A 22,426-nucleotide genomic window follows, 5' to 3' on the forward strand; every position below is an offset into this window, starting at 1 on the left:
TAACACCGCTCCTGCGCGAGCTGCACTGGCTGCCTGTGGCTTTTCGGGTGCGTTTCAAGGTGTTGGTCGTCATCTTTAAAGCGCTCCATGGCTCAGGACCTAGTTATCTGCGGGATCGCATCCTACCCCACACATCCCTGCGGCCAATCCGCTCTCACAGAGAGGTACCATCCGCTAAGCAATGCGGGCGGGCGGTGCCCAGGAGTAGGGCCTTCTCTGTGATGGGCCCAACCCTCTGGAATGACCTCCCCCCCCGATATTAGAACTACTGTTGATCTCCGCTCCTTCCGTAAGAAACTCAAGACCCACTTGTTCAAATTAGCTGGCCTGGCACAATTGTAATTGTAAATTAGAAATACAGTATAATCTAATCCTGACCCTCCTGGATGGCATTTTAAATTTTTAAATTTCGGGGTTTTAATTGGTTTTAATTGGAACTATTTTAACTATTGTTAGTTTGGTTATTGTACGGACTGTATGTTTAAGTTGGTTTGTCTGGGTTTGGTGTTTTGCTTTGTTGTTTTATTGTATATTTATTGTCTGTACACCGCCCCGAGTCCCTTCGGGGAGAAGGGGCGGTTTATAAATTTAATAAACTAAACTAAACTAAACTGTTGGCCAAGAGCTCTGGCAAAAGTTAAACCAAAACATATCAATTTTGTTCTACCGTTCCATTTGTAGTTGGCTAAATCCAAGTGGACGAGCCCAAGAAGTCCTCAGCACATCCACAGTGCTCGTTTATCAACCTGACAAAATCGTTCCTTGTGTCTGTCTTAGTTGATAGCACATTCCAAACCTAATTGTTATCTCCTCAAAGCAACTCTATTATTCAGCCTGACACTGCTCCCCCCCACTCCCTTTAGCTGTTTGTTGCAGTAATGTTATATTAATGAGCCCTGAAGATAAACGAATTGGAGATCAGAGTGCTGCTTGTTCATAAGGAAGTTGATTTTTTATTTATTTAATCACTGAGGCTGTAGGCAACAAGGGAAGATTTATGCTATTAAGGGGAACATAGGATGGATCCCAATGACATGCTGTATGAATGGGAAAGATTTTGTGTTAACATGCATGCTATTATTGATTTTCTTTTTATGTCAACAAGTAAAGATCCCTCTAATCTCTGTTCCCTCTTGACTTATTACAATTTTAAAAGCTTACCTCTTCACTGCACTACTTAAACTTTTCATGAAACAATTTATTTCTGGCAAATATCACCCCCTTCCTCTAAATGTTCATTTACAACTTGATATTTAAAAGTTGCTGCAGAGACATAGTGTTTTATTAAATGATCAGACGTGGTTTTCTCCATGAATATTATCCTTTTCAAGCACAATTCTTCATCTTTGCTTAGTTTATCTATGATTAACTACAGAATGTGTAGTAACACTGGTCATCATCAGAGCTTGCTAGATTTTTACTCAGCTGACTACAACTTAAATAGTTATGCAAAACCTGGGTTAATTGCTAATCATACATAGTTGTAACCATGGTTGCCTCTGTTTAAACTGAGATTAGACTGAGGTAGAATTTATACTTCAGAAATCAGTAGATTGGGGAAAGATTTGGAAGACCTCAAGCAGGTGAAAAAGAATGCAAAACATTAGGGAAAGACAAAAAATATTATACAATATAAATAAAAAATATAGCTGCCAGGAATTTATCAAAAAGAAGAAAGAGTAGTTAAGCTAGAAGGATGAAAAACATGAAGAGAAATTTAGATGGAAATAAAAAAAAATATTTTGGGTTCTCCCCCCCCCCCATTTTTTAAATTTTATTAAAGTTTACAAATATAAAAATGTTACACAAATGAAGAAAAAAAATAAAAAGCACAAAAAAGAAATAAAAAATTATAAAATATGACTCTTCCTCCCTGGAGACATGTATAAATAAGTTGACTAAGTTAAGATATTCTCTATTTCCTTTTTTAAAAGCTATCTTCTTCCCATATCTCATCACTTATTAATAATCAAATTACAGAAAAACCCATCATTTATTCCTACAAAGCAAGTCTATTAAGAGCTACCAGAAATGTTAACATATATATTTTAAACTTAATCAAAAAATATTTTTTATAATCTAAACACACCTTTTTCTTTAAGAAATAAAAGCAAGAAACAAAAGTAAGAAAGAAATTTATAAACAAATCTTTAAAGCCTTGTCATACAATTCTGATGAAAAAGAAATCCTATTAGTAGCCATTAGAAGTATATGTATTTTAACACTTTTCCAACAGCTTTACTATGAATCTTCTTTTCATTTTTTTTAAAAACCCCTACATTTTAGTCCCATTCAGCCCCATAAACCAATGTCTTATCATTTTCTCCTTTTTTTCTTCCAGGAACAACTTGAATAGTGTCTCCTTGTCTTCTCCCAGAAAAAGTTTCCTTGGTCACACATATAACTTTTGTAAATTCCAAGTCACTCACTGATTTATTGCTTATGTATTCCCTTTGATTATTAAGAGATCAACTATTTTCATTTGTAAATCCATTTGTCGTTGTTTTCTACCACTCTTATATGCTGGCATTTTAAAATCCATTTTCGGATCCACATCTTCTTTCATATCACTTTTATAATCCAGCATTTTTAAAACTCCAAATGCACATTCAAATCATCCTGTCTGTTTTATCCAATAAAATATTATGTTCTATGTCCTCTGCTTGAGTATCACCCAACCTTGTAAATAACTTTCGAGCAAATTGTCCCCAAATAACCTAAATTTCTTCCATAATCAAATAGCGTTGCTCCACTGTATTAATGGGTCTGTTTTGCTTTAAGAGTAATATTTTGTTCTCTCTTTCAAGTTCATTCTTATCATCTGTCTATTTTTTAATCAACAAAACTTTCCTATGGGAAGATTTCTTACAATTAGTTTCAAAGACTCTGTATACTCTTTCATAAATTTTAAGCACCCCGTAGGAAATATTCTTTGAAATCCATCTAGCTCCTTAACTTTCCAAAATCAACATTGTAGTTCCCATTTTGCTGTTTTCAAAAAATTAAAGCTATTCATGTTAATCCTTAAATTTACTCAGAACGTATTTTATCCAGATTGGAAGGAAAAGCTCCTGGTATACTGTAGCTTGTCTTTCAGATAGGAATTAATAAGCAATTTCCTAAAGTAACCAAGAGAGGAGGTAGGTGAACTCGGTGTCTCCTTGAAAGGTGTTGAGCATGGCTTAGGAAAGATGAATGCTCCCCCAAGACCTCTTAAACCCATTGAATAATACTATTTTGTGATCTCTTCCCAGGTACAATCTATGTAGAGCCAAACATGGAAGATCCTTGTCTTCTCCATTCAAAAAGAGTTTTGAAGACCTGAACTTTCCATCAGCTCCTATTTCCACCAAGTTTGTCAGCTCCACAATAAGTAGAGTTTTACCCAATCTGCTATGCTGCTCCCCAAGCTAGAAATAAAAAGATATTTTGAAAGGTGTGAAGAAGGCTAAACAAGGATTGTACAATAAAATAAAATGAAAAATAAAGTACTGAAATAATTTTAGATGAAAGTGAAGTGAGACACTGCTGGAATGAGAATTTTAGAAAATTATATGGGAACTATATGGTGATATGTAAAACAATGCAACTGAAATAAGTGCTATAAATGTTAGAATTCAAGGAAACAAACTGATGAAGAGAAAGTAATAAATCACTGCTTTAGCAGAGTAAAGAAGATACTCAGAGATGATTCACACCCTCATCAGTGTCTCTTTGCACTTCTACCATCAAGCAGAAGACATTAAAGTATAGCAGGTTTAAAGATAGTTTCTATCCTTGGGCTGTGAGACTTTTAAATACAACCACAATCACTCCATGCACACGCTAGTTTTTTTTCTTTTTCTTTCTTTTTTCGTTTCTGTTATAATTTTGCACTAGTGAGGTTAAAACCAATTTCATTGTATTTAAGTACAATGACAATAAAGATTATACTTATACTTAAATGCTATAAGAGTACTGAAAAATGGTCAGTCTGCCTTTGTAGTTGACATAATGTGAGAAATATTTGCTTATGTAGTAGCTATGCAACTTGCTTAAGGTATACGTGAAGCTGCATCTGTGCCTCATAACTAGAAAATAGACAAATAAAAAGAATTTCTACCAACAGAGCAATAACAAGAGAGAATGAACAAAATTACATGGGTGGCAGGACTAATTTGTTAAGTGTGCCTGGAAAAAATTCTATTTGAAATATTACAATGACTATGAACAAAATTTGAGAAGTCCAGTGTGGGTGGCTTCATGCCAAGCAGGAGGTATGCAGACCAGATTTTTGCTCTTAAGTATTTATGAACGTGAGAAAGAAAATGAATTGTTTATTATTTAGATAAAGGATGAAAAAGTGAATAGTCCTGAGTTATAGTATGTTTTTCCCATACCTGGAATTGTTAGTTGTCTGTAGAATGTGATAAGAACAGTTGATGATTGCAGTAAACTCAGGTAAGCATAAATGAAACATTTAGCAATGATTCAGTATTGGTCATGAATAGGACAAGGATATATAATATCCCTTTGGGTGTTTATTTATGGAACATTATACATGGAATATTTGTGAGTATATAGAGATGTGTTAGTATAGTTCTATTATTTCTATCAAGAATTGTTAACACAGATGGAATGTATTACCAATAAGTATATGTAGAACTATAACTTTTCCTTACCTTAAAATACTATCATTGTACTTAATGCAACTAATTTCTAAGTAGGTATGAATGCAATTATGTTTTAGTTTGCTCACTCCTATTAGTTTGCAATTGTAACATCAAGCTTGGTCTGTCTCTAACATCTATGAAATTTTACAGACAGCATCATAAAAAGATTTTGAGAACTCAAAAGCTTGATATTTGTTTTGTGGCATTTTGTCTCATCCTAAGGCAAAGCAGTGGATTCTGAGATATTACCATCCAGAGAATAAAGCTGAACAACCAATGTATAGAGCATTTGTTATGATCTATTTCTTTGTTAGACAATGAACTATTTTTCCCTTCAATTTAGTTCTACAAAAGGAACCAAATGTTCTGAATTTTAAAAATGACTAAAGGTAATCCTTGACTTCTTACAAGCATTAGTTTGGCAACAGTGTAAAGTTACAATGACACTAAAAATGTCTTATAACTGAACATATCAGCCATTACAGTGTCCCCGGGGTCATATGATCAAAATCTGAGTGTTTGACAACTAGCATGTAATTAGGATATTTTCAATGTCCCAATGCTACATGATCACCACTGATGATCTTCCCAGCTGGTTTCCAACAAGCAAATTCAATGGAGGAAGCAAGATTCACTTAATGATTATGCAAGTCACTTAACCACCTGGATGATTCACTTAGCAACTATGGCAAAAAAAGATCATAAAATAGGGTGCAACTCACTTAAGAATCACCTAATTTAGCAATCAAAATTCTGGTCCCAATTGTGGTACTAACCTGAGAACTACCTTCAGACAAAACACGGCCCTTTGCATTATCATTTAAGACATATTTCCTTACATAAACAGAGAAATACATGAACACAAGCAGTGGGTGTCCCAGTAACATTTGACTGTCTGCCAGTTTCCAAATTATGTTTTCTCTAGTGGTAAGTCAGCAGCATGAGAAATCAATCTTCCTTCCTTCCTTCCTTCCCTCCTTCCCTCTTTCCAATTTCCGTATTTACTTCTGGGACATTTCCAGGGAGAAAGCCAGCATGCAGATAAGTAGCTGCTGTCAGGTGGGAAAGGGAGGCAATAGGTGTGTGAGAAAATGGGTAAGAAAGGGTACACAAGAGAGATCCTAGCAGCAGCCACTTACCTGCATTCTGGCTTTCAATAAATATGATGGGAATGTAGGTTAGGAAGCGCCCTGGGGTGCACAATAGATGCATGCATGTTTGGAAAAGGCACAAACAGTCAGGGAGAATATCTGAGGATGCATAAGAGATGTCATGCAGGTTGGGAAAGGCATATGGGGCAGTTCAAGCCAGGAAGTGGGTGGGGTACATACGAAGTGCTCCGTGGGTTGGAAAAAGCATGTGGGGAGTGAGGTTGGTTAGGGAGGGGGCACAGGGTACACAAGTACATATGGGTCAAGGAAGGCATATGAGGAATGACATGGGTTGAAAGGGCAACTGTGGGAAAAATGGGCAAGGGAAGGATTCCTTCCTTTTCCCTCTCTCCCATCCTTTCCTCCTTTCCTATTCCTCTCTTCCTTCTCCCTTCCCTCCCCTTCCTTTCCTTTCCCATCCTGCTGCTCGTTGGGGAAAGGAATGAGGGATTATAAGAGTGACTGGGAAACTATCATGGAACATTGAAAAGAAGGCTCACATGACTGCAGTAGCCTGGAGAAGCCACAACCTTCCAAAATTTCATTCTGTAAATTAGCCTATTTGAAGTATCTTGATTCAAAATTTGTTGTTCTGTGATGCATTGTTCATAATGAATTCATTTGAAAGTTATTTAAAAAGAGCGCTTTTGTAGTATATAGATATCTATTTTAAATAGGTTTTTTAGATAGAGAAGAGTATTCATGAATCATTTTGCTTCTGGTGATTTGCAACTCCCACTTTCAATTCTATACATATTAACACTTAGACTTCTGTGAGAAGAACAAACTTAAAATGCCACAAAGGCAATTTTATTTATTTATGGAAGGCTCTGGGTTTTGATTAAAAGTTGAAAAAATGGAAGCAACCCCCGGGATGAAAGCAAACTCTATTGAGACCATTAGACTGGTAGAGTGGGTGGATCCAGCTGTCACAGAGAATCAAGCTGAAAGAAAGACGTATTACTAGGTTTCTAGAGGCTATAAATGAGAATGAAATATTCAGTCCTAGGTAGCAAGCCACCACAGTGTATGTGATTTATTGAAACAGAGCTCATTCTGTAGTTAACAAGGTACTGAAAGCACAGTGAACATCATTGCCAGAATTAGTAAATATACCTTAAAGCTCACCTGTGCATGGTAATTTGGAAATGACTATGGAAAAAATAGGCTATTATAAATTGGTTACTATTTTCAGTGGCTGAAATTTATGGTTGGATCCATGCTTGCCATGGAAAACGATTACTGGTTTTTGGACCAAGGTGGAGTTGGCTGTGCTATGATATGAAGTGCTATTAAACAAACACAGTCATTTGATCACATAATTTCTTTTTAATAGATATCACAGGGTAACCATTTACCAGAATTTACAGCCAGCTCAGCTACTGGGATAAATCCCAGTACATTCGAACTACTACGCACCTGAAGTTCCTGGAATAGAGTAAGCATTGTATTTTAATCTTGCCATTACACGAAGGGACTCAGGATGACCCTCCCACTCAATTTTTATTTTTTTCCAAGAATCATATCAGGTAGGATATTGAGAGGTAGCAAAAGTTTCATGTAAGCTCTTCTAGACCTTTCCCATATCATAAGGTTGCTTCAACCCTATAAGCTTTAATTTGCTTTAATGAAGACATTATATTATATATATTGATGTACAGTATTTGTAAATTTATACAGACCCAAACCAATGCTCTGTCAAGTACATATAAGCATTAAGTCTTTATTCAGAGAACTATTTGACCATCTCTTTTTTCTTTTGCATGCAAGAAATATAAGAAAAAACTAGTCCTTCAAGTTTATCATTTTTTATTAATCTAGGCAAAGCAAATTTATCTGAGAACTGTCTAAAAATTCTAAGACAATGATCCTCTTCTATAAGGTATACTGTATCTGAGATGCAAACACTGAGGAAACTACTGGACGATGGCAAAGAGTCCTTGACTTACAACCACAACCACATAGTCCTTGACTTACAACCACAATTGAACCTGGAATTTTGATTATACAGTTTGGAGGTTGACCACATGACTAGACTTAATTTTACAACCATTTTTACAACAGTCTTTAAGTAGTCATTAAGAATATCATGTGGTTGTAAATCCAAATGTAGATTAAAGGTGGGCATTAGAATGCAGAATTGCAGGCTAACTGTGCCCACTACCAGAAGTTCGATCCTAACCAGCCCAAGGTTGACTCAGCCTTCCAAGTTGGTAAAATGAGGACTGATTGTTTGGAGAAATATGCTGACTGCTTAGAGAGTGCTATAAAGCACTATAAATCAGTATTTAAGTATATAAAGCAGTATATAAGTATTAAGTACTAGCAGTATATAAGTACTAAATACTAATACTAAGTACTATTGCTATTATCCAATGGGCATTTTTTGGCATTTTTTAATGGAAAATATCAAAAACATTGCAAGATGCAATCACATGACCATGGGTGGTTGCAAATGGTAAGAGCTGGTTGCCAAATGCCTGAGATATGATAATGTGATCATAGGGATAGTACAATGACCGTAACTTCAAGGATGGATAATAAATAACTTTTTTTAGTCCATTGGAACTTTGAAGAGTTGTTCAGCAACTGGTCATAAATCAAGGGCCACCAGTAATATTTTCTCTGTTTCTAAACACCTGGTGAATTGTCTGAAGTTTTGCAAATATGTACCCTTGTCTATCTTCCATGAAAATGTCTAATCTCTTTTTAAAACAATCTCTTTCCCTCTCCCTCTCTCTCCCCCTCCCTCCCACTCTCTCTTACAGGTATCTTGACTTAATGTAAATCATTAGAAGGGGCACAATGTGGATCACTGGATCATGTTGAAATAATATACTTAACCCTCATCCTATTCTATAAACATGTTATAAGATTTCTTTCACAAATCAAATAACTGCTTTATGAAGGGACAATTCAGATTTAAAAAAATAGAACAGCAAAGAAAAGTTAACCTTCTTGACAAAGTGGTTACATAGTTTCTTAGTCTGGCATCTTAAATAAGCTATTTAAAGTGACTGCTATTTTAAATTTGCTATTTAAAGCTACTGCTAGCAGTTTCTACCAATGATAGCTGTTGACTGAACAAAGTTTTCCCGACTATTGCCCCTATAATAGCATGCAATCCAGAGAAATCAATTACAGGCTAATTACTTCCCTGTTTTAATTAGTATGCCTGCCGAAGGGCAGAAAGGACACCCCCATACTGATCAGTGAGTTTGACAACTGAAATTGGTTTATCAAGGCCAGTAAAAGTGTACACTGGTTGTACATCAAAGATGCTACAAATTAATTTAATAGAAAAGCACATGCTGCTTTATTTGCTACTCCTTAGTGTAATAAGTATAATGTGTTACATCTGGATGAGCAAAGTGAAAGAAGGTTCCTAATCATATGGATGTGGAACTTATATACTGCAATGTTATTTGTGTCTATTAAGAAATAAATTATATTGAGTTCAATGGAATGTATTTCTGGTCAATTGTGCTTAGAATTTAATTCAAAATTAATTGTTGTGAATTGAGCTTTCTTCTGTGCAATGTGTTTAACATCATAAAACTGATCTTAAATAGGAGCGGAAAGCCATTCTGGCCAGGGAAGCTAGAATTTCAACCCAACATTGAAATTTATTGTATTAGTAACTTCCTCTTTTATAATTTTTCCTAACACACAACACTCTTGAGAGGACACAATGAAGTTATAAACACCACTGGAAGTAACTGGAAGTAACTGAAAAACAAGTGAAATTGACAACAACTCTTTAAAATGTCTGGATCTTAAAGAGACTTGAATTTACTGCACACCATTAAATACTATGTTTGGCATGACTGATATCCCAAAAAATAAATAAATAAATAAAGCAGTGGAATTAGGGACTATGGAATGAAATTAGCTCAAAAAACAAAGATTTAACAAGTGGTCAAGATCTTAACTGGTTTCGACTTCCGGTTCCGGCGGCTACGGCGACAGGCAAGCCTTTGCCTGCTCCCGCTCTCCCGGTGGGCTTCCCCCGCTTCTGGGGGGGCACAGGACGCCCCGGAGAGGCGTCCTGCCGAGGGAACGGCTCGCAGAGGGCCCTGGCGTCGGCGGCGGCTGGCGGGGGCTTCTCCGCTTCGTTCTAGGCACCGGGGAGCAGTCTCGGAGGGCGCCCGTGTGCGCGCGCCTCGCCCCATGCCGATCGGAGAACGCACTCTTGAACGAAGCAGCGGCAGTATGGTGAGAGGCTTCCCTTCTTCACTCCCTCTGTTTTGAATTTATGGACTTTTCAGCATTTTAAAAAAAAAGTTAAACTTTCGGATTTCTGCTAGAGGTGCGGCTAGAGGGAGGGGGATTTCCCCCCCTCCCTTGGACAAGCGGCTTGAGAAGATTTTGCTTTCGCCCCCAGGGGAAGGAGGAGGGGGGAGAGCCAACTAATGATGCCTCACCCTCATAAAAGTGACTTTCATTGGACTTAGCTCCAGAACTTATGGGTGAACTGAGAACTTTCTGAACTTTTAAAATTTTATTATGCCTCTGAGCCCAAAGCTGGCAGGGCAAGATGGCACACTTCCGTTGTCTTCATGAACTGTGAAACCTGACTCCACCTTTAAAATTCAGGCTTCCGGTCTTTGTCTCCGAGTCACCCAGAGGAATCTCTTGTGGATTGTTTTTTTCTGAACTCTTGGGAGAAAAAACTTTCATCTATTGCTAGAGTGACTAAAGAAACCCCCATCTGTTTGGATCCTCTGCCTTCTGGACTCGCCTGCCTGCTCTACTCCTCCAGCTGCCCAGTTTCTACTCTGACTGATCTCCTTGCTTCATAAACCATGTCTCCAAAAAGACCACCTCCTGGAAAGCCTGGCTTTGCTACTTCTGCCCCAACGTCTGCAACGTCCAGTCCAGCTACACAGTCAAAGATAACAGAACTGATGCAACCCAAGACTACAGAGATAGACTTTCAACAAATGCTTCAACAAATTCTACAGGGCCAGGAGGAAATTAAGAAACAGTTAAGGGAAATGAAAGATGAAATTAAACAGAACCAAGCCCAAATCTTTAAGAACTCACAGAGACTGGACGTTGTGGAGGGTGGGGTGGCGGAGGCGAGGGGGGGGGGTAGAGGCTTTACAGAAGGGGAACAAAGAACTCGACATCCAACAAATGAAAATAGAGTTTGAGAGAATGTCCTTTTATCTTAGATTTCAAAATGTAATAGAAGCAGATGGGGAAAACATAAGGGACATTATGACTAATATCTTAGCTGAATACATACACAAAGATAAACAGCAGATGGAATGGGAGATAGACCTAGCCTATAGAGTGAATTCAGCATATGCCAGAACACATAATGTACCCAGGGAGGTTCACATTAAATTCCTTAGGAAAACCACAAGAGATGAAATCCTGGGTGTACAAAGGGGGCAAACACTGACATACCACGACAGGGAGATAACCATTCTAAAGCAGATTCCCAAAAAAATTAGGGAAAAAAGGAAAAGCTATTCGCAATTGGCGAATAAATTATACCAGAAGGGGGTGTGGTTTAGATGGTTGATGCCTGAAGGTATGTTGATATTCTGGGAGGAGACAAGAATTAGAATTAACACACCCATAGAGGCACAGGCCTTTATGGAAAAAAATAAAGCGAACCTAGAAAAAACAGAAGACACTACAACGGTCATACAGGACACGGGAGGGGCCGGAGCTCTGCCAGCGGGGGGTGAAGGGTCAACACCAAGAAAGCTCAGATCACAAAAATAAATAAGAAAACCACAATGCTATAAACAGACCGAAAGTAATAATGAATTTATAACTAGACTATATATTATAATTATATAAATCGATTGAAAATTATTTTTTCTAGAATTAATATGCTGATTCTTTATGATTATGTATTAAGGTTTGATATTTTGATGTAACCTAGGAGTCTGGAGGGAGGGGGTGTCTGCCACACTTGCAACTGCCAAAATTTGTAACCATTCCACTTACCCTTTTCCGCATAAATGTTTTTAAAAAAACCAATAAAACTTTTTGAAAAAAAAAAGATCTTAACTGGTTTCAAAATTAGCACAGTACATTTAAGGGACGTCCTAGTTAAAGATACTTGAAAAGATTGGCCTATGGATCAAAGTCTGTGCAGAAGTATAATGAAAGCAAGACCAATACATATTATAAAGCCAGGACTGCAGTCTTTGGCATTATTTATTTTGTGCATTTATATCTCAGACCTCAATATAATTCTTATATACAGTAATTAAATGGGCAAATATAAATACAGTCAATGAAAATATATTTTGAACTTTAAAAAGCAGTTACAAATCCATAGAAAGGCTATAACTGTTTTAAATTGAACACAGAGCGATTATAGTCTTTGCTCCAGACCAGGGGTGGGTTCCTGCCAGTTCTAACCTCTTCTATAGAAGAGGTTCCACAAATCTACAGTGCTGTTTAGAACTGGTTCCAGGTCCCTCCCCCCGCCCATCCACACAACATCAAGATGAAGAGCAAGAGGACGAATTCTGGGAGTTGAAGTCCACAAGTGTTAAAGCTTTCAAGTTTGAACACCCCTGGGTTTTTTTTTCTAAAGGGTTAGGGGTGCAAGGGTCTTGTAACTTGACAGCTTTAAGACTTGCGTGCTTCAAATGCCAGAGTCTCTGAGCCAACATTTTGGTTGCTAAGCAAGAGCGTTGTTAAGTGAGTTTCACCACATTTTACAAGTTAGCCACGCCCACCCAGTTACATGGCTGGCAAGCCACTCCCACCAGGTCACATGGCCAGCAAGCCATTTCCACAAAGCAGGCCACACCTACAGAAGAGGTCCTAAATTTTTTTGAAACCCACCACTGCTCCAGACACAAAAGATGGAGAGCAAGCCTTTTGGGGAAGATTATTCCAGTCTGAAAGCCCCAGCACTGCAAAGTATATCTCGTCTTAAATTTCATTGGTAGGAAGAGTATGGAACAATGGCTTGATTCAGGTATATCCAGTTAACTTATCTTGATATATACTTATTAGTGTATCTAAAGACCACTAGAGAATGCACAGAGATTTGGATTTTATAAAGAAAAGTTAATGAAAGCAAACAAGTGAACTGAAGAGGAGAGAGATGCGTAATTACCTCAGTGATGCGTGGATTGGAGCATTTGACATTCCTGCTTGACCAGTCAAGCCACCTTCCCCATCCACTGATAGGGGAAGGACAATGTTGACGTAAAGTGCACTTTCCTTCTCCAGTGCACCAGCCACACTCAAATTTCTGGTCCGCTTTCAAGCACAGTCCACAGCTTTCCCTCTGGGCTGCACATTTGTATAGATGAACTGTGGAGATAGAGAAGAGGAGCTTGAGCTGAAGGTGAGAGGCCTGCAAAATGAGATGCATCTGTTCAGAGCGTGACCTGAAGCTACTGTGTGAAGCTGCCATCAATGGAAATAATAATCTTCAGTGCTTTTGAGGCAGGAGATGAGCCTTTCTCTGTTCGTTGCAGACTGACTGCTGCATAACTTTCTAAAGGAGATCTGTCATTTGTTAATATTCTTTTAAACTCTAGGCAATATCTGCCCTATTTCTCTGGGCTTGGGATATAGTGATTTAATTTATCTGCTCTACATAGAAGTGGTAGGATGATTTAGCCTCTTGGCTGTTATTTATTTATTCAACAGGTTTTAATTTTAATTGATACTGGCAGGCTCAATAAGTTTACCTAACATTTTATATTTTTATGTGACATTTTGTTAAGTTGAGCTAACCCATCTGCTCACTGTCTATGTCTTCTTTTTAAAAAGAATTTGGATTTAATTATCATGTTAATTCTAAGTCACATGATATTTGGTTAAGGAACGAAAGAATTTACAAAAAAGTATGGACTCAGATTATTCTTTAGGATGGCATGGGCTTTAGGTTACAAAAGTGTCACAAGACACTTTCCTGTTTTAAAACATAACTGTTTCCATAATCATTCAAGAGAAAAGACAGATGACATTTGCTGCTCATGAACTGGTCTTTTATTGCCAGTTTCCCTGAGGTATTTCAATACTCCCAGACTAATTTAATGTTAAACTGTTGCTGGTCGAGCATAAATCCAATAAATTTGCTCAGTTGTAGTTAGAGGAAAGATGCCAAAGTCAACACATTTAGATACTTCTTTAGAGTTCTGCGATTTTAAAGTCTAATCTGAAGCTTCAATCTGAATGAACTACAGCCATCCAATTCTTTCTGGATTGCAGAATGGGATTAGATGTCTAGCAAATTCTCAAAGACATTATAAGGGTTCATTTTCTCCCCTTGTTTCACATAAACTCTTAATAGTTCCAATGTTAATCTTCACAAAATCATTTTGTGCAATGATTTTCTTTAAATTGTCCATACTTCCAAATCCTATGAAACTGAAATATGTAGGTATCAAAACAAATGGTTGGCAATTAGCAATCCAAGACAAGTCAGGTCTGATTAAAAATGCCTTTCCATTACAATGGACAATCTAGTATATCTTTTTACATTATGTTTAAAAAGCATTTGATTTGGGTGCATGATATATTTAAGGATGCATGATTCTTAGAAAGGTCTGAGCAATTTATTTTACATCTTGAAGTGGCAAGGTTAATGGGATTGAACACTCATGAAGTGGAGATCAAGACAATTTTCAATAAGCTATTGCATGATTGTAAAGATGTTTCCTTTCTTTGCTTAAATTGTTCCCTTCAAATAATAGTAAATTGGTTGATCTAGGATGCAACAAAATTCAAGAAATATGAGTAAGGTCATATAAGGTCTTTATATGCTTGTATAATGGGGCTATAAATTCTTTTTCTTCTTCCTGAACCTTTCCACATTTTTTTAAAAAAAACATAATTTCTTCCATGCCTCATTTAGGCCACAATTTTGAAGGCTTCTTTTGTTTATTTTACTTCAGTTCACTGAAAACGATGATCCCAGGATGTTTGGCAGGGCTTCCAATATATCAGATTTCATAATAAACTTTTCATAAAGTTCAAAAGCTTTCAAAAGCAAAGTATGGCTCAGGTGGGATAAAATAAAAAAGTAATTAAATGGATATCTTTGTTGCCAGTTTTCAAAGGATATACATTTCGTGGAGTAAAACAGATGTTGGGCTGGACTGTCCCAAGTTTAGTTGTAACTCTGATTCTATTTCTTTAGAATGTTTAGAATGTTCCACTAGAGCAATAATTTCCATCATACAGCTTTTCCTTCTATACTAAATGCAGACAAGAGAAACCCAGTCCTGATGGGTATACTTCTTATATTGAGAATATATTATACGTACAACTGAAAACTACTGGTTTCAGGTAGGACATAAGGAATTAATTTGACTGTCATCTCTACTTCTTTGAGGCTGTCCACCACCCCAACACACAGACCTTCTTTCTTTCTGAGCAGGTGGGTACATTACCACATAGATCACCGGTCTTCAATTGTTCATCATTTTTACCTTTTAAGAAAATTGCTAAAATGACATGTAGTATTACTTAAATCCTAGAACTTTGTGTGGCAGCATATGAGTTTTCCATTTTTTTAAAAAAGAATAAGCATTCTTTCTAATGTAAAATATCTCATGAAAAAGGACATCTAGAACTGAAAACGTGCTGAACAAATATACACACATACACATACATATGAGAGCTAGTGTGGTGATTGGGATACACACACACACACGCACACACACACACATCACACATGTATAAAAGCCAGTATTATGCAGTGGTTAAAGTACTGGACTAAAAGCTAAGAAACCCAGGTGCTAGTCTTCCCTTATACTTAGAAACTGATTGAGTTACTTTGAGCCACTTGCAATCCCTGAGCCCTGAATTAGAAAGTCAAAAATCATCTAATAATCTGCATTACATATGCATGATACATCTTTGCTGAAATATACAGTATATCAAGAACAACAACAGAGGGGACATTATTTAGATTATGGGCTATATGCCAGACTTAGCCTTGTCCAAATTACCTTTCATGTCCATATTATATAAGCATCAGAGCTGTAATACCATGCTATGTGTAAATACATTAGGCAAAGCAGATGTCTACTTAATACGGGTTTCCCATCTGGAGCCCTCTAAATGGATTGGGAATGCTAGCTGAAAATTGTGAGGGCATTGTGATTATGTGGAGAAAAAAAACATGACTTAAAATGGACCTAAATTAATGATAAAAGTATTCATGTGGATCTTACAAAGTGTATCTTCCATTACCATATTGTTAGAAAAGATCTGTGAGTGCAAATGTTTGAATAAGACTGTAAACAAGGACAGCTCTCTCTGCAACCAAAGTGTCTCAGTCATGTCTGAACCTCTTGCAGTAAGGGTTCATCTTTCACTTCTAGTCATCAGTGTACAGTACTTAGTATTTTAATTAAAACAATGGACATTGTAGGAGCTTTGAAATGGGAAGCATCACAGTGTGTAAATAAATATGCACGGCAATACCAGTTTTGGAATTAGAAAGCCAGGAGAAAAACTGATACAGCTACAAGTGTAGTCCAAATATCCCGAGATTGATTTGTCTCCTGATTTGTCTCTTTTACTTTGGCTTATCCTCAATCACCACAATCGTAAGCAAACATCATTTTTTTGCTAAAAAGGAGGGGAGATGTCAGAAGGATGGGTTTGCTAATAACAAGAGAATTACAACACTAAATTTTACGAAAGCAACTCATAGTCTTGCACGATTACATTAAAGTTGTAGCATTAACATTTCGTGTCATTCCAGAGAGACTGTAAACTACAACTAACAGGAATTGGGATTCCTGATAATATAGTATATTGGAAATCTGTTTATCTGAATAACAACAACGTAAAACAAAAGTGTCCTTGCCCTTTGGAAGCTTTGAAAAAAAAACAGAAAAGACTGGAAAACTGCACTAGGAGAGATGTTGCTGTTCTTATCCAAGCAATATAACATTCCAGAGAACACTGGAAGACCAGAATCATAGCTAGCCATATTTGGCTGCAGAGATAAGATTGGAACTAGAGATGCAGTTTTGTTCTACTTCCACAATGTGGAAAAGGGTCAGCCAAACCAGGAAGAGGCCAACATGGTTTTCTGGCAGTTTAAAAGGAAGCTGTAAGGAAGCCTGTCCAACAAAAAGATTACAAATTCTAACAGGAACTGTAAGGTGATAATGGAAAAAAAAGATAGAAAATTAGCTAGAAAAGAGTTTGGTCTGTTAGACTAGTGTTTCCCAACCTTGGCGACTTTAAGTCCTGTGGACTTCAACTCCACAGGACTTAAAGTCGCCAAGGTTGGGAAACACTGTGTTAGACAACAAAAGAGTGAAAGAAGGGCTCAAATATATGTGGAAACCAAGTAAAACTCAGTTAATTCTTTGCATCTAAGATGGATACCTGAGTCAGCATTTCCTTTCTCAGAAAGAGAAAATTATGGAGAACCAAGGAAGCCAGAAAATTCTTGGGTGATCAGCTTAATATTTATCAGTTGGAGTAGAAGACAAAATGATACCAGCAAAATATAGAGGGTTTGGGGGGTCTATGTGCTGCTATATATGGCTGCTCTAGTCAGGATGAGAAGAAGTGATCTGCTGTCCACATCAGAGCCCCAAAAGGACTCCCATCCCCTCCTGGACTGTATTTATATCACTATCAAGTGGGGGAATTATGTTGTTAAGGTTAGTGTAGTTCTGCATTGCAAAATAAAATTTTTAACCATTCAGTGACTTATAAGCTTATTATCCTCACACCCCTCCAAGGACATTTATAATGCCTGTTTACCTTCAGGCCATTTTCTACCTTCAACACTTTCTAGTGTTGAGCTTGCAATTCATCCAGTGTCCAATGCAAGCCATGGGATTCATTCTAAGGTCAAACTTGGTTTTTCTCCAAAAGATCTTAAGAAGGAATAATATAAAATGATGATTGAGACAGCGCATATTTTTATTCACTTAGATTTCTTCATCATTTCCCCCAGGAAATTTCCCCTTCGTATTTTTGATTCTTGAGATAACTAGATTGACCCTGAATTGTGCCTTATCTTTATTTCAGATAGGAATAGAAAATATATGGAATTTCTTATATTCCCTGTATTTATGAAGAAGATTCCATGTGATGATAATTTAGGCATTGTCTATTATCATTTAGACATTTGCTAAAAAAATACATTTTGGTAAACAGTATGACATAACATATTAAACGTAATAACTGATTGGAATATAATGTGTAATTTGATTGGTTTATACATGTTTTTATTTTTAAATAAATGAAAATATAACAATATCTTTTAAAATATTTACCTTTCATATCCTCTGGGTTGTCGATAATGAAGTTTCCATTCCAAACGACAGCAAACTCCACAGGTAAATTACTTATGTCCATTCCATCATAGAAGTACTAGAAAATAAAAGAAAAATAAACATTCAGACAAAATGTATAAAATGATTGGGAAGCCAAGGAATGAATGATTTAGAATTTTACAACATATATAGTAGCTTTAGGGATATGTGGCAACATTGGAAAACTAGAAGTTTTAACACAGATTTAGAGACAAAGAGAGAGGGGGAGAGAGAGGGAGGGAGAGGGCGGAGGAGAGGAGAGAGGGAGAGGGAGAGAGGAAGGGAGGAAGGGAGGGAGAGGGAGATGAGGAAAGAAAGGAGAGAGGGAGGGAGGGAGGGAGAGAGGAGGGAGGAAGGGAGGGAGAGGGAGAGGAGGAAAGAGAGAGGGAGGGAGAGGGAGGGAGGGAGAGGGAGAGAGAGTGGGGAGAGAGGGAGGGAGTTTTTATCGCATAATTAAATCAACTGACAGGCCTGGAGAGAGGTAATAGATTAGTTATCCATGTCATGCAGACTGTTCTCACCATTCAGTCTTGGGTTTGCTGATAAAGTAATATTATCAATGAAAGAATTAATGAGATGAAAAAGAAAATCCTACACAATGCATAGCTCTTCTCCGTGCAAATATGCTAGTTTATTCTTTCTAAAGTACTTAGAAAATATCAGCATACTGATGTTTTAGACAACATGTAGAGAAATAAATTAGATCATAGTTCTGGAAAAAAAGGCTTTTCATTCAGTGATAGCTCACTGATACAGACTGTGCTGTCTTGCCTCTTCAGCCAAGTAGACAGTGATTCATGGAAACATATGTGTTAATAGACTTTAAAATGACATAAAACCTACAAATGACTAACACGCCTGCTTCCGTGATACCTGCAACACTTAATCTGTTTCGTTAAAGTAAAAGTGAGAAACTTCATCATCTAGCATTAGCCAGCCTGGTCAATAATGAAGGATGATGTGCAGTGCAAATTAGCAGCATCTGGATGGTCAGATACTGTATTACCCATTCTTAATTTAATGTTATTACTATCCTTAATCAGGATAACTGGCATCTATAGTTTCCTTGGAAATGCCAAGTTCCTTTTTTCAGGAAACTATGTGAGGTGGTAATGCTACCAGAGGCAAGCAAATAATTCCCATTTAAATCAATAATTTTTCAGCCTATTTTCTAAGTATAAGAGGTATAAAATCCATATCTACATGTAGTCTTCGGATCACCTGACCAGATTTTACATGGCATTGTTTGCTTTCTGCTAACAGTAATAAAATTGCAGTCTAGCTCTCTACAATTAGCAGTCATATACCCCAAACATACTCCCAGAATTCAAAATGACCCACTTATTCTCCCCCCTTATGTGGGCAACCACAATTTTATTATAGTTCCCTACATGGGGGGAGCATGAGTGGGGCATGAGCAGAGCCGAGGTGGCATAGTGGTTAGAGTTCAGTACTGCAGGCTACTTCAGCTAACTGCTAGCAGCAGTTCAGCAGTTCAAATTTCACTGGCTCAAGGTTGACTCAGACTTCCATCCTTCCAAGGTGGGTAAAATGAGGACCCAGATTGTTGGGGGAAATATGTTGACTTTGTAAACCGCTTAGAGAGGGCTGTAAAATGAAGCCGTATATAAGTCTAAGTTTCTATTGCTATTATGAATTCTATGAATATGTTGGGGGTTTATGGCTGCTAATTGTGGAGAGTTGGCCAATTTATGAATGACTGCTAGGTCATCAAGGGAAGAGTCAACCTAGAACCAGAGGCACCACTTTGAAGGATCCCAGTTCTGTTCATTGTAATCTAGTTATTTTATTATTTCAAAGGTGGGGAGTTCCTATTTTGGAATTTTAAATATCTTCCCAACTATTCAATTTCTCATTCTTATTACATTTCTTTAATCAATATTTTTCTTCAGTCTAAATATGAATTTAATGTGGGTTTCTGACAAATCCAAGATATTCATATTTATTCCTAAAAAAGGATAAGAAGAAAGCAAGTAATTTGACAAAAGTGATCAAGATAGAAGATTGATAGGAAATAGAACTAAAGTTCTACCAAGCTGCTATCAATTCTGGGCTGATAATTATCTGGCAATTAAGGCAATTGTTGGCAATTAAGTTGTGTAATAACCACAAACAAACAGATCACATAGACCAATACAGCCACTTTCAGGAATGCAGCAGTTGCCAGATCATGCCAGACCTAAGCAAAGCTCTTTAAATGGGGAATGGACAAGACTCCGCAATGTGATTGTGGAGCACCGGAACAACCTACAACATATATAGTCCAAGAATGTCTCATCAGAAAATTTCAGGGCACCTGGGATGATCTCATTGCAGCCATGCCAGAAGTCTTTAGATGTTTAACTTCCTTAAATATTGAACTATAATATCTCATTGCAATTCTATGGTTCCATACTATAGTGATTTTATTACAGTTTATCTTAATATTTTATCTTCTATATTGTATTGTACAGATATCATATTTGGACAATATATGACAATATATTTATATGTGTACAATACAATGTAGGAGATAAATAAAGTGTGTGTGTGTGCGTCTGTGTATTTGCTGATGTTTTACTTAAACTAAATTTGTATATCAGTGATTGCATGACCTCTGCAGATGCCATATGTTAAATAAACAAATTATCTGAGAAGTCTAAAAGTTACTATCTCTATGTGTCTCTTTCCCATATTTTTCCCTTTAAAGGGCTAAAGCAACTGTGGAACTAATAAGAATGGTGAGGCATTTAAGGTCCTTGGTCTCTTCACAATATTCAATTAAGAACATATTTTAGACTCAGTATGTAACAGGAGGAAAAAAAAATGCATAAAAAATAAACCAAGAAAAACTGCAACCTAACAGTCCCAGATATTTGAACATAGATTTTAAACAGAACTTTTCTCTCCTAACTAATTATCAAAGAATAACAGTCAGTAGCAAAGGAAAGGAAGGAGAGAAAGATTGGTAAAAGAAGAAGCAAAGAAATTCTAAGGCAGATGTTTATATATTTGCACATTAGTTAATTTTCTTAAATTGCACCAAGTGATAAAAAATTCTTAATTGAAGTATCTTTATATAAGAGGCCTTAATAAGCAGAATATTGAACAAATATATTACAATATGTCACCTGGATATGCAAACAATAGATTCCATGTATTATTATCATTGCTTCAATTGGTCTCAATGAAAAAAACACTGTTACTTTGTACGATGTTCTCTGAGAAATGTTAGGAGAATGTTCTTTATTTTAAAAAAACTTTTTAAAATTCTTGACACATTGCTAATGACATAGTGACTACAAATTGTATCCTATTCAACAAGTCAGGCAGAAATAACTATTGAAAAAAATAACTCTATTTGGTCACGGATCAAAGTCAAAACATAATATGACAGGATATTCAAATCAAACGTTAACACAGTAATGTTTAGCTTTGGGAAATGAAACTATAACTACCAACATAAAAATATTAAATTCTACAATTAGTATTCCTGACAGATGTTCAACAACTGATATAATAACTTCAGTTTATGCTACAGTGGTCAGAACCAACCAAATCTTATAACACAGTGGTAAGAAATTGGTGAGCAAATTAAGCACCTCATAATATTTCTCAATTAATTAGAGAACAGGTATCTTTTTTTTTCACCAATTTAATAACAAATGACATTTTAAATGTGATATACATCTTGGGGCTTTGTTTGTATATACAAATAGTAAGTTTATTCTTTGGATACGAATAAGTTCTGGGAGTGCAGAGCATTCTCAATGGCCACAGAATGCCTGGATTACAGAGAAGGAAAATTGGAAGCTTTCAGAAATAAGGTGCTCTAGAAAAGGGCATGTTTGGCTACCCAACTAAAGCTCTGAAAAGGAAAGTTTGCTTCACAACATTTTAATACCTTTATTTTATTTGTTGTGATGTTTATTACTACTATTCATGGGTGAGTGTTGAGGTACATATCCCAAAGAGTGCATCCATATATAACAGTTAAGTCATCGGGCCTGAGAAACCTCAAAGTGCACAAAAACTTCCATGAGAAAAGCCACAAGCCAAAACTTTGTTAAGATTGTGTATTTGCATTAATGCATTTATGTCAATACATATGTTGTATACATGATAATGCACAAACATACTATAACAGAATGTTTTGTGTCAATGTGATATTACTTCAATTTGTCTCCAACCTTAAGATGTCCTTTTTTCTAGCAATATTAAAGAAGCAGTATTTCTCTCTAAAGCTAAATGTATCTATTGGCCATTGCATGTCTTATAAAAATTGTTACCCTTCACTATGTATTTGGTTGGAGATGGTGATCAATAGTGAGTGCATACC

General features: G+C 36.6%; 1 protein-coding gene across 2 annotated transcripts in view; it reads right to left on the reverse strand.

Moving 5' to 3' along the window:
* The window catches only part of PLXNA2 (plexin A2), a 477,739-nt gene that overhangs the window by 132,788 nt on the left and 322,525 nt on the right, over positions 1-22,426 (reverse strand). For both annotated transcript variants that reach the window (XM_081948333.1, XM_081948334.1), the window contains exons 11-12: positions 18,049-18,145; positions 12,900-13,099 (exon numbers count right to left, since the gene is read on the reverse strand). In XM_081948333.1, the coding sequence (XP_081804459.1) occupies positions 12,900-13,099; positions 18,049-18,145 (297 nt within the window). The remainder of the gene's footprint in view (positions 1-12,899; positions 13,100-18,048; positions 18,146-22,426) is intronic.

The sequence above is a fragment of the Natrix helvetica genome (assembly GCF_964273705.1).
Source record: "Natrix helvetica genome assembly, chromosome: 3".
Lineage (NCBI taxonomy): Eukaryota > Metazoa > Chordata > Lepidosauria > Squamata > Natricidae > Natrix > Natrix helvetica.